At 35.1% G+C, this 13,272-nt stretch overlaps 1 protein-coding gene across 1 annotated transcript; it reads left to right on the forward strand.

Annotated features, from left to right (window-relative positions):
• The first annotated feature begins 11,461 nt into the window (after positions 1 to 11,461).
• LOC137942932 (uncharacterized) lies at positions 11,462 to 12,070 on the forward strand. The gene is made up of 2 exons (XM_068788653.1): positions 11,462 to 11,551; positions 11,597 to 12,070. The coding sequence occupies exons 1-2, from the start codon at positions 11,462 to 11,464 to the stop codon at positions 12,068 to 12,070; spliced, it is 564 nt and encodes a 187-aa protein (XP_068644754.1).
• Positions 12,071 to 13,272: the final 1,202 nt, after the last annotated feature.

Genomic DNA, 13,272 nt, shown 5'->3' on the forward strand with positions numbered 1-13,272 from the left:
TATAGGAAAAATAAGAATTTCATAAAAGGCCAATATAGAACTCAAAATGACAAATTCTAAAAGGAAACTGATGTTTGTTTTGAGTGTGGGAAACTAAGACATAGAAAAAACAAATATCCAAAGCTTGAAGAAAGAACCCCATCTACAAGCAAAGATCCCAAGAACAAAAAGAAGAAAGTCTTGATCTCAGTTTTGGATGCAATTGAAGAAAAAAGTCTATTCATTGTCTAAACAAATATAAAGAAAAATGCAATGCTCAATTACATGAGATTGCAAAGCTCAAAGAAGAGCTTGTTGGAGGCTAATGAAAGATATATAGCAAGTGCCTCAAGACAAAATGAATTGATAGACAAGCTATCATGTGATTGACTTGCATTTGAAAAGAAGAGTTTAGACTTAGAACATCAAGTCAAACTTCTATCTCTCAAATCCACATCTAAGAAGAAAGTTGGAAAGAAGAGTAAAAAGTAAAACAAGAAATTTTCTCCCATTCCTCACATTAAATGCCACTATTGCAATGAGAGCAGTCACTATGCCCACATTTATGAAATTAAGAATGAAAAAGGCATCAAACAAACTTGGGTACCCAAATCAACCGGAAAGGTTGTAGTAACCCAAAAGAAGTTTGAATAACAAGCTTGGAAACCCAAATCACCTAGAACCTCAAATGTTATCCCAAAAGGACCCAACCTAAAATCGATCTCTAAGGGTTAGACTTTTCGTGATGTAGGTATGTCTCCAAGCCAAGGCTCAAAAAAAATTTTGGATTTTGGATAGAGGTTGCTCCCCTTCCCTCGACTCCATCTTATTCGAAACTGTATTTAGCTTTTCAAAAAAAAACTCAAGCTTGTAAAAGTTCAAAAAGTAGAAAATTGATTCTTACCCAGATGTGTTTCAGTTTCCTTGACCATGTTCTCAACCAAAATCTAACCCTCACTCCAAACATGACCTCTAAACCCCACCTTGGCCAATTCCAACCCTGCTCATTTCTTTTTCCCACAACCTTGTTCCTTGACCTATGTGTTCAAGGCCATGTTTTCAAAAACCCAATTCTGAGCCACAACCCTAAACCCTAAACCTTAAATACAAATAATAAATAAAATTAATGCTTAAATACAATATGCATCAACTAATGCATCATACATATAAACAATACGTTCTTGATATGCCAATTTTTATCATAGATACAGAGAAATCCTCTCCTTCTTGCTCATCCATTCCATTCTGAATTAATTCTGCCAAAATTGAAAACCATAATCCCTACATAATGATAGGAACAAAAATCGTATTGGGCATTAAAAAAGCTCCCATTATGAATAAACAAAAACAGTGTATAATTTTTAATAAATAGTCAACATTAAGAAGGTGAAACAAAAAAGAAACGCCAGTATGATCCAATGAAGGCACGCTGGCTTATCTTCTTCATTCGCAGATGAAAAACTGCCTTGAAGTGGAAAATACGGAAGAGAAGAGAAACACAGCTGAAACGGAAAAGAGTCAAAGCTGAGAGTACAGAGACGATGATTAGATGAGCAGTGACTTACAGCAGCAGAAAGACGTTCTCTCGGTAGATTTTCGACAAAGAGTCATAGTCAAGATCGAAACTAAGTGAGTTTAACTGAAATCGGTTCCAACTCGTCAAACGGAAATCGCAATTGGGTTCTGCGATTTTGTCATTATCGATTTCATTTCTTTGAAGATCCAAAATCAATCTGATTTTCTGTTATCTCTCGGATTTTCACTCAACTCTTGTTTTTCTTAAGAGGTTGAGGGGGTGAGAGGAAGTAGCGAATCATCTCTTCAATGCAGCAAACAATCCTGTTGAGGGGACAAGTTATGGAATAAATGTACAGCCCCGAGAAGATTCATTACTATACATAGAAAACGTGTCTTTACAATTTTATTGAGAATTTGGAGAGTTACAGAATATTGATATCGTATCACAAACAACACCAATAGAATATTCATTTGTTTTTTGAACCCTGTGAGAGCTACTCATTTGATCTCACGAGGTGAATTGATTTATCTGCAAAGTAGCTTGATGATATTCGATGGATGAAGAAATTCAGAAATCGGATTGTTTGTTCTCTTGTCCATCGATATATTCACACGACTTTACCTGATGCATAAAGGAGCCTCATTACATTTTCAATGGTCTCAAATCTCTAAAAAATGAAAGCAATGAAGATTGATAATCTTCGGCTGAAGAGATGGAGATAAGTAAGCCGAACCTGAAGAGTCTTAAGTACAATGGTCGAGTTTGGAACAAGCCCACTTTCAACAACACCCTCCCTGGATGAAGCTACGGAGATTCTCACCCTTGACCTCGAATTCTAATTTGAACCATCCAGGGATATAGATCAAATCAAGTTTTTGCCCAGAAAATAGATTGATTAACACAATACTTTTTTTTGTTATTTTAGATCACAAATAGCAGTGTGTAACAAACAAAAAGCCAGTCAATGGACTTTCTGCATAACAGAACCTTTACTCAGAAGACTGACAATATCAGCAAGCTACTAGAAAATATTATTCACTACATACTCTCTTTTCTTCCATTGAAGTGTGCAGTGATGACATCAATTCTGTCTAGGCAATGGATAAACATGTGGAAACCCCTATGGCTTTACAACACTATTATAGGCTTGACAAGGAGTTCACAAAAAATTTAAAGAAGCTATTATAGGCTTGACACTATTATGGATGTACAAGTTGTTTACCAACTTCTACAACTCCATACTCTGGACAAGATTAAGAAGTTTCTCCCGTTCTTTTGTCTTAGTGACAAATACTCATCCGATCTCACATAATGGATTAATATTGTCAAAGTCGAAAGATTTTGGGAGCTTGTGCTTGATTTGAGTGGAAGTATAAGGCACTCAAACTCAACAGATGATGATGCTATCGGGGGGGGGGGGGGGGGGGGGGGGGGGGGGTGTTGTGAATAAATTCAGAATGTCAAACTCTTTGTTCTCTTGTCTATTAGTATCATCTCTCAACTTAACTTGCTGGATACTGGAACATCCACAAGATGTCAAGGGTTTCAAAACCCTAAGAAGTGTTGCTATCTATTGTGTGGTCATTACTGGTGATCAATTAGGTGAGATAATTAGTGGGTCCCCTCTTCTCGAGGACTTGACTTTGAGTTGCTACAACTCCCTGAAGTCAGTGAAGACTGATCATCTTCAACTTAAAAGATTAAGAGTGGAGTTAAGTAGCTTGAACTTGATGATATTCGTTGGATGAAGAACTACAAAAAAGTGGACTATTTGTTCTCTTCTCCATCGATATCTTCAACTTAACCTGATGAATACAATTTCAATGGTTCTAAATCTCTAAAAAATGAAAGTAATGAAGATTGATCAACTTTGGCTAAAGAGATGGAGATAAGCAACCCGAACCTGAAGAATCTCAAGGTCAAGGGTCGAGTTGTGACAAGTCCACTTTGAAAGACATCCCCTCCCTAAATGAAGCTTCCGAGATGCTCACAATTGACCTCGACTTCTACTTCGAACTATCCAGGGATGTTGACCACTTGTACTCGAGACTTTCAAATTGAATGCTCAACCCAGCCAGCTGCTACTTTGAACCATCGTGTTTGTCAAATTGAATGCTCAACCCAACCAGTTCAGCATTTAGACCGGTTGGGTTGAGCATTTCAATTTGAAAACTGGATTGTTCAACTTGTCAATATCTCAAGTACTGGCGGAGCTCCTGCAGTGTTTACCTGTGATAAGCAAGCAGACGAACTTAAATGGAGTTGAGAATATTTAAGAAAGCACCATTAAAGAAAAAAAACAAAGAGGATTTAAATAGCAATGGAGAGAGCACCAGAATTGCACATTTTAAACAGATGAATGAATGAGAAAAGGCTAACAAATGGATCGATTGCAGTATAGGAATCCAGTCTCCTAGAAGAAAGAGGATCACAATTTTGAACAGCTATGTTGTTCCTCTTCTTTGTTGCAATTTCTTTATAGAATGCAAAAGAAGAAGAAGATGAAAGGAAAGACAAAACACTCTTTATTCTCTTTCCCTTACTCTCATTGCTCTAACTCTCTCCTGCTTTATATAACTCTTGTTTATGTATTTCTGACTGTAACAAACAATTCAGACATTCAATGCACTCGTAAAATTGGTTGTAACAAACCTAAAAGTTGGTTGTAACTTTTAAAACACCAGCAAATCGGTGGTCTCCCCTACTCTTTCCTGCTTTATATAACTCTTGTTAATGCATTTTTGGCTCTAACAAACAATGCAGTCTTTGATTGCGCTCATAAAATTGGTTGTTACAAACCTGAAAATTAATTGTAACTTGTAAGACACTAGGAAATAGGTTGTTACAAACCTGATGATGGGGTGTGACAGATGTTGCTGTGTTAGCAACCATTTTAGGATGGAAGCAGAAAGTGCCAATAGCCACATGGATGAGTGGTGTCAGAACCAAAACTGACCCATCGGTTTAATGATTTTTTGTTTCTTATATAGGGAAAATAGATTTAGCTTAAAACCGGAAGATCTGGCCCGTTAGTCTGGTCCTATCGTAATTGGACCGAGTAAGATTACGCCTGGTTCAATGCTTACAAAGTAATGTGAAAAAATTCAGTTATACCTTAATGGGGTTTCGTTGAGTTATGAAGTTTCTTTCCACATGATTTTCGAGATTTCTTTCAAATAATTTTCTGAGTTCAATAAACTAAATGAGTTCCTAGACTATAGAAATAAGAAATAGAATGTGGTTACCTAATCCAGTGCAATGACACATACATTGAGTGAAATATTATGGGTAAAGTCACTTCTCTTTGAATATACCTTGATGAAACTTGATTGTGACAATCAAACAATTATCTACAATTCAGTCTTTTCTAAAGGAACACAACATTTTGAGATTGATTATCATTTTTTTTGAGAAAAATAAATCAGCTGGGATTATATCCCTTGAATATGTCTCTTCCCAAAGCCAGGTGACCGATATCTTCACTAAAGAGATTCCAATGAGACCACTTTTGTATACTTGTTCCAAGTTGGGTGTCTATGATGTGTATGCACCAACTTGAGGGGGAGTAGTGGAGAAGTGAAAAGACTAAATCGTAATTTTTTTTCTTGAGTTTTTTGTTATATGTCTATCCATCTATTTCACTTATATAAAAGGGAAACTTTGTCTAAATTCAGTCTTTCCAGGGGAGAAGAAAGGAACATGCTCTAAGCTTCTCTTTATTTTCCTCTTAATTCTCTCTCTCTTGTGTAGCTTTCTCCTTCCTCTTCTTCTTCCTCTTCTTTCTCCTCTCTTCTTCAATTTCCTTCCTTCTTCTTCTTCTACACTCAACCTTAAGAGAAAACTCAAGATAAATGAATGGAATCCTAGAATATAATATTTCTAATTTTATATGAATAGTTAAAGTAGACCATAGCCAATCAAATGGATATACTACTAGAAATTTCCTTTGAAGGATTTTTAAACTACACAACATACTTAAATCATATAATTGGTAACTTGAGTGTTTGTTATCATCAAAATTATCTCAATGGAGGTCTTAAGATCAACATTTCCTCCATTTTTATGATGACAAACACTCATAAGTTTATAGTGATACATATGTTACGAGTGCATAAAATGAATACAAAAATTTTCTTTGAGGAATTTTTAAACTACATAACAAACTTAAGCCATATAATTGGTAACTTCAGTGTTTGTTATCATAAAAATTATCTCAATGGGGTTCTTAAAACCAACATTCCCTGCATTTTTATAGCAGACACTCATAAGTTTTTAGTGATACAAATGTTATGAATGCATAAAAGGAATACCAAATACAAAAATCAAACTCTTTCATCGTGACTCCCCAAAGTTCAATGCTATGTTGACTTTGTGTGGATTTTTTTACGTTCACTCCAAATTTTCTCCCCCTTTTGATATCATCAAAATTTATAATAGGGACTATAGGTACGCTTCCCTTAGAGTGATGCTCCCCCGACGTCATGCGATGCTCTCTCTTTTGCTATTGCATTCTACTACCCCTAAGATATGTACATTAGCTTGTAATTGTACTCCCCCTTAAATTTTACACTCCCTTGATTTTCATGCATTCAAGCATCCTTAAGTAGTCTCAAGTAATATCACAATCAAAACACAACTCTTTTTTTAGGGATCTTGGGACTACATGTCTCATTTCATACTCACAAAACCATATACAATGACTAAAACACTGGTCAAAGTTGTTAGTCAATTTTCACTTCTAAAGTTGAGCTAGCATGGCTCTACTTTCACCAAGATTTACTAAGTGGTTCCCTAGAAGCTAATTTTCAAGACCCTTGTCTAGAGTATATAACCTCCTTTTGGGCTACATTTTATCGTTCTTTCCCCTATTGCTTCTTTCTCCTTTTCAATTTTCTTACCAACTATGCTCAATGGACACTCTTGGTCTCATGACCAACTTTCTCAACTTAAGGTGACTTCATCATCTCTTTTATGCACCACCCTTCATTTGGTTTCATGCACATTTCTCCCAAATTCTTCTATAAACTAGCCCAATGCTCCATTTCTTTCACCATACTCTATAGTTCCTTTTGAGCCTTTCATTTTTCATTTGCAGACATCAAATGAGATTTTGGGATTTTAGCTTTTCAACTTATCTCATTTTGTGGCTTCTTTATTTGCTAGCCTCTATCTCAAACTCCTTATGAGATTGCTTTCTTCTTCTTTTACTACTTCAAAAAAGATATGCTAATTTTTGAATATGAGTTCTATCTCATTACCTGAATTTACCCTATAGACTCAAAACAACATAGCAAACAAATCACAAAATCACACTAATATATTAATGGATTTTTAAATAAATACAGCCAAAACATTTATTATATCCAAGATGAATCTCATCATCAATGATTTTAAAATTTATGATATTCAAGATGAGAACATCTTTATGTGACTTTCTTACTCTCACAAACTTCTAGTTTGAAATCAAAAGAAATGTAAAAGAAGATATTGAATTGCTACATCGTGAACTCTAATGATTTATAATATTCAAAAATATTCAAGAAATAAAACAGCTTTATGAATAATTTTAACTTCTATTGCCTTTAGACTGAAAAATCTTAGCAAAGGTGTAGTTTTGGGAAATGTGGTATCCCATAAAAATGATATCCTTTCACATTAATTAGAAATGACAATTATTATTTTGTAGGTGACTTTTCAATTTTATCCAAAACTACACCTTAGTTAAGATTTTTTTAGTCTTTGTAGTTTAACTTGCTATAATTAGCAACACTAAAAAGTAGACAAGGTGGGTAATGTGTTAAGTATCAACCTCAAGAATTGACGTAACTGATAATATTTGTATCATTACATCTAATATGCATCATTTTTTGGATTGTATTAGTTATGTATCATCTTTCAAAGCTAATCAACACACCCAAAGTCCAACACATATTACTCGATACATGATATAAGTGACAAACGCATCCCTTGGTAAGAGGACTAAAAGCTCCATATCCAAAATGATGTTTTTTAAGTGTTTCAGAAGAGAAAATTACAAAAGGCATCCCATTAAATTTCATGTATGGTCTTCCTCAACCTTGTCTACGATAGATAAAGGAGGTGATTGTGAAGCAGCCAATTGATGTGTTGGAAGATGGGCTCCAACCCACACGACCAAGGAAGGCCCACATATCTAAGAGTATTATAACATGGGCCACCTGACCAAGAAAGGCCCACAAGATGGGCCCAAGGACCACCAACCATGATTACCACAAGCTGACATCCTTATCACATTAGTTGGAAGATCAATAAGGACTCACAAAGGCATCTTTATCTTATGGTCACGTCCTAGAAGAGTTCTAGTTTGAGTAATGTTTGCCTTTTACCTATATTGAGTTATTTAATTATACTAGGACTTATCTTTAAGAGTTAGAGTTTGGGTGTAATTGGGACAATGGTAATTTTATTGTAATTGGACTCTACTACCTCCCTCTATTATAAATAGAGGTTCATGTACTCTGGTTATAATAAGTCAATGAAGTATTTCTCTTATTCATAAATTCAACATGATGAAGGTGAGAAAATTCAAGCAATCATGGAAGATTTGAGAAGGCGCTTCATTGCACAAGAACAAGTCTTTGAACCACCAACAGAGGAACAAAAAGAATTGCTTGAATTGAATCAGTGTGAAGACATAAGTATACAAGGGTTTACATAGTTTTCCAAAACCCCACAAAATGGGAATACAAAGGTATGAATTCCACACATTGAAGTGTCTTAGTGTCATCTAGGTGTCTTTACAAATTTGAACAAATCAATGAGTTGTTCCTTTCATTCTTCTTCTACGATTATTGGATCTTGATCCTCTTCACTTCAGTGATTCATTTGTCCTTGATTCTCCCTTTTATTGAGTGATTTGTCAGGATAATTATCCTTGATTGATTTTGATTAATTGAGTATGATTTGTAGGAGAATCTTGAATAGCTAATTTTGCTTGTGGTGGGACCCTCATGTGGGTGATTGTAGGATAACTAATTATAGAAGATCCTTGAGGTGGCTGAGATTCATCCATGCTTGAAGACATCCCCCTCTGCATGGCTTGCATGACTGAGAATAATGTCTCCTTTGCATGGGTGTGAATCTATCTTCTTGTAGGTTTTCCATGGGCATGATTTCTATGTTAATGATTCATTCCTTGGGCATGTCTTCTATGTTCATGTTTCTTCGTGTTGCTTTAGGTTGTGCAGCAGAGGGGAAGAGTAAGACTCAGGAGTAAAGATCCCCTTCCCATACATGTGTGTGCCACACTCACAAGAAAACAAACACAACTAAGAACTAGTTCCTATGGATTTTGCATCACAATGCTATCAACACTTGGCATGAGACTTAAGACAGAGTTTGAAAAGGATTTGTTCGAAGTAAACTTATAGGGGGTGAATAGGTTTACTAAAAAATTATGAACTTTAAATCAATCTAGCATAATCACATCCACAACACCAATATTTAAAGTGGTTCACAATCACTATCTTAGATTGTGGCTCTACTCCCAGGGATCTCTTACCTTGGAGTTAAAGGATCCACTATGTAAAGCCAAACGACATCTAGAAATTAGAACCACACAGGTTCAATTACAACACCTTCCCCTAATAGTTAGGGGCTTATAGTTAACAAACTCTAAATAAAAAATCTATAACAACACTTTTTTTCACACAAGGACTTACTAAAACAACAATAACAACAATAATACCAATAGCAACATCAACAACAATACTCGCCCACATATGGACTTATGGAAACAACAACACTTGCCCAGACATGGTCTTATGGCAATAGCAAATACTAACCCACATAGATCTTATGGCAAGAACGACACTTGTCCACATAGGGACTTACGACAACACTAAGTATAGATGCTTAGCAAGTTAACAAATGACTACATAACAAAGGTCTCTTGCTTTTCAATCAAGCACAATATGCCTCTTGATAGACATATAGATCAATGACACAACATAATATAATATAAAAAATAATTAAGTGGTTCTACCAATATGATTGGCACCACTATGTACAAAAATTAAAAGTATACAATAATCTCTTCAAAGAGTTTTGATATCAAAATTCAAAACTCAGATAAAGTAATTTATCAAAACTCAAATCAACCAAACAAAGTACTAAAATAACTATGAATGTAAAAGCAAATACTTAGCATGCTTGAAAAACTCAAGTGGAAGACCTCCATTCTTCTAATTTCAGAGTATGGGACAAGTGGATCACAGAGTATGAATGTGAGACACTTCAAATTCATGGCTAAGTGTTGAGCATAGGTTGACTTCTATGTTATTTTTTATGATAACATAACTAAATTGATCTAACAATTTGAAAAACTAAGTATTCAGATATTTCACCTTTAAGAGTCAATGCATCTCAAGGTTTAAAACTTCAAAATGATCAAGCCTACACAATATCTCAAGCATCAATGAAGGACATCACTAGAAGAAGCACCCACGAGGAAGAAGACAACAAGAAGACTAGAGTTCAAATGTAAAAATTAAATGTCCATACTCAGTCACAATGTAAGAGAGTAGTCCTAAACTCCCTTCGCTAAGTACAATTGTGAAATTGGAGCTTTAAGTCACAAAATGCATATAGATATGTTTAAAAACATCACTTAGAACTTGTTAGAGAACTTAGAGAAAAAAACATTCTCATATTTTAAATGTCAACATAGTTGAACAGACACTGGAGTGATCGATCATCTAGAAGTGCAGGGGCCAGAAATATAAAGCATGATTGAGAAACCATAGTCAATTGATCCATCATCCAGAACATGGCCATTTCATGCTATAAAGCATGATCAATCATCCCATTTGGTTGATTGATCAATTCTACCCAGGAAAACAAATTTTACATGGTATGATTGATCACCCCACCTGATTGATCGATCAGACAGAATCTTGCCAATCAAACAGAATCTTGCCAGTCAGGGACATAAAGCATGACTGATCATAGGAAATGCACTAATCGATCATACTTGTATTGCATAGTCAGAGGAAATTCTAATTGATCGATCATCCCCTAGTCAATGATTGAGCAACTTAATTTTTTTGGAAAAACGGTAATATATTGATCAATCAGTCCATCGATCAATATGTCACTGTCTAATAGAAAAATAGTTGTTATGATCAGTTGATCGATCAATCAAAGTACTGATTTTTGCAAACGGGCAAAAAATGTCTAGTTCGAGTTGGGAAAGTTTTTAATACCCCACCAAACATTGTATTGAAAATTTAATGAGCATTTATTGGAAAATATCCTAAGCTTTTACTCTCAATCTTGCAAAATCTCTTAAAAGTGTTTTAGAGTGAAAGAGTGAGTCATATTCTTTCAAATCCCACGTCTCTTTCCATCCCATCCTTACTTTCATATAGTCAAACTCCTTCAATCACTTCACATTATGTTGTCAACGAAGAAGAAGCTTGGATCTCTCAAGGAGAATGATCTCTCCAAGTAAGGGTGTACATTTTTCCTTTATTTTTACTTAAATTTGTGAAAGGTTCATCTAGAACCTATAGAATCTAGATACAAAGGGCCTCCTAGAGCTAGAATCTAGTAGCAATCTCTTGGGAAGATTGGTGTTGTAAAATAAATGTATTGAGCTACAAGTGGCTTAAAGAGAGCCAAAATCTCTTTATGTAATTTCGGCTATTAGAGGTTTTTAATAGTGAAATTTCCCAAGCAATGGTTCTTGGGCAGTGAATACCAATAGGAGAACGTCAATAACAAAAAAAAAAATTGTCTCCTATGGTGTATGTATGGTTTGATTTACTTTTATGCATGATTTTTTATTACACGTGCAACTTAATTTTTATTCGATATTCTCAATTCATCCTCCCCTTGAGAAGCCATTGAGCCAACAATTGGTATCATAGTGGGCAAAACACTGAATTGAAATCAAAATCCTCTTGATTTTGAAAAAAAAAATAAATGGCATCTCAAGACAAACTGTTCCTTTCCAAAGAACAATATGCCAACTATCCACCTTTGTTCAATGGAACAAACTATGGATATTCGATGGTAAGAATGAAGTTCTTTCTTCAATCTATGAATTTGGAAATATAGCATGTAACCACGAATGGTCCTTTTGAGCCTCAAAAATTTGAATATAGCCTTCCAATTGAAAATGAATTCAATGAGCTAACTAGAAAAGACAAAGAGCAGCTCAAGACAATCTCTAAGGCCTTAAACCTAGAACCAAATGAGTTCAATAGGGTCTCCACATGTAAAATTGTCAAGAAAATTTGGGATAAACTAGAAGTCACACATGAAGGAATCACTGGAGTAAAAGACTCTAGAATTAAGTTATTGCTAGCCCAAGACGATGAATTCAAAATGAAACTAGGTGAGTCAATATCTGAGATGAACTCTAGGTTCACTCATATAATTAATGAGGTGAACAATCTAGGAGAAGAGACTTCCTTCTATAGACAAAATGACAAGCTACTCAAGGCACTTCCAAAGTCAAGAGAGACGAGGAAGATAACCTTGCATGAGAATGATAACTTTAGAACTATAAGCTCAGAAGATCTACTGTGAATCCTTCTCACTTATGAGATGGAACCTCAAGATGTTGAGGAAGAGCAAGCTAAGAAAATTGCTCTTACGGCCAAGACGAGTGTTGAAATTAACTCTAGCGAAGAAAGCTCTGATGACATAAGTTTCATCACTAGACATCTTCAAAGAATCTATAGGAAAAAGAATTTCATAAAAGGCCAATATAAAACTCAAAATGAAAAATTCTATAAGGAAACTAATGTTTGTTTTGAGTGTGGGAAACTAGGACATAGAAGGAACTAATATCCAAAGCTTGAAGAAAGAACCCCATCTACAAGCAAAAATCCCAAGAACAAAAAGAAGAAAGTCTTGATCTCAGCTTGGGATGCACTTGAAGAAAAAAGTCTATTCATTGTCTAAACAAATATAAAGAAAAATGCAATGCTCAATTACATGAGATTGCAAGGCTCAAAGAAGAGCTTGTTGTCATGAAGGAAGCTAATGAAATATATATAGAAAATGCCTCAAGACTAAATGGATTGATAGACAAGCTACCATGTGATTGACTTGCATTTGAAAAGAAGAGTAAGACTTAGAACATCAAGTCAAACTTCTCTCGCAAATCCACACCTAAGAAGAAAGTTGGAAAGAATAGTACAAAGCAAAACAATAAATTTTCTCCCATTCCTCACATTAGATGCCACTATTGCAATGAGATGAGTCACTATGATCACATTTGTGAAGTTAAGAATTAAAAAGGCATCAAACCCAAATCAACCAAAAAGGTTGTAGTAACCCAAAAGAAGTTGGGCAAACAAGTTTGGAAGCTCAAATAAGCTAGAACCTCAAATGTTATCCCAAAGGGACCCAACCTAAAATGGATCTCTAAGGGTTAAACTTTTCATGATTGGTTGAAGATACGGCTCAAGCCCACACGAGAAAGGAAGGCCCACATATCTAAGAGTATAATAAAATGGGCCAAATAACCAAATAAGGTCACAAGATGAGCCCAAGGCCATAATAAGTAGGACCCACAACGATTATCATGAGTTGGCTTCCTTATCACATCAGTTGGAAGATCAAAAAGGACTCAAGAAAGTATCTTTATCTAATGGTCACGTCCTAGAAGAGTTTTAGTTTGAGTTAGGTTTGTCTTTTATCTATATTGAGTTATTTAATTATGCTAGGACTTATCTTTCAGTGTTAGAGTTTGGGTGTAGTTGAGACAAAGGTAGTTTTATTGT

The sequence above is a fragment of the Aristolochia californica genome, unplaced genomic scaffold (assembly GCF_029961685.1).
Source record: "Aristolochia californica isolate CCGP_79_NKW_82.1479 unplaced genomic scaffold, dmAriCali1.0.hap1 SCAF_10, whole genome shotgun sequence".
Taxonomy (NCBI): Eukaryota; Viridiplantae; Streptophyta; class Magnoliopsida; order Piperales; family Aristolochiaceae; genus Aristolochia; species Aristolochia californica.

Excerpts from the sequence above, each read along its gene's own strand:
- LOC137942932 (XM_068788653.1), top strand. The coding sequence starts at position 11,462 with ATGGCATCTCAAGACAAACTGTTCCTTTCCAAAGAACAATATGCCAAC. Across the intron at positions 11,552-11,596 it reads CAAACTATGGATATTCGATG|CATGTAACCACGAATGGTCC; the intron begins GTAAGAATGAAG and ends TTGGAAATATAG.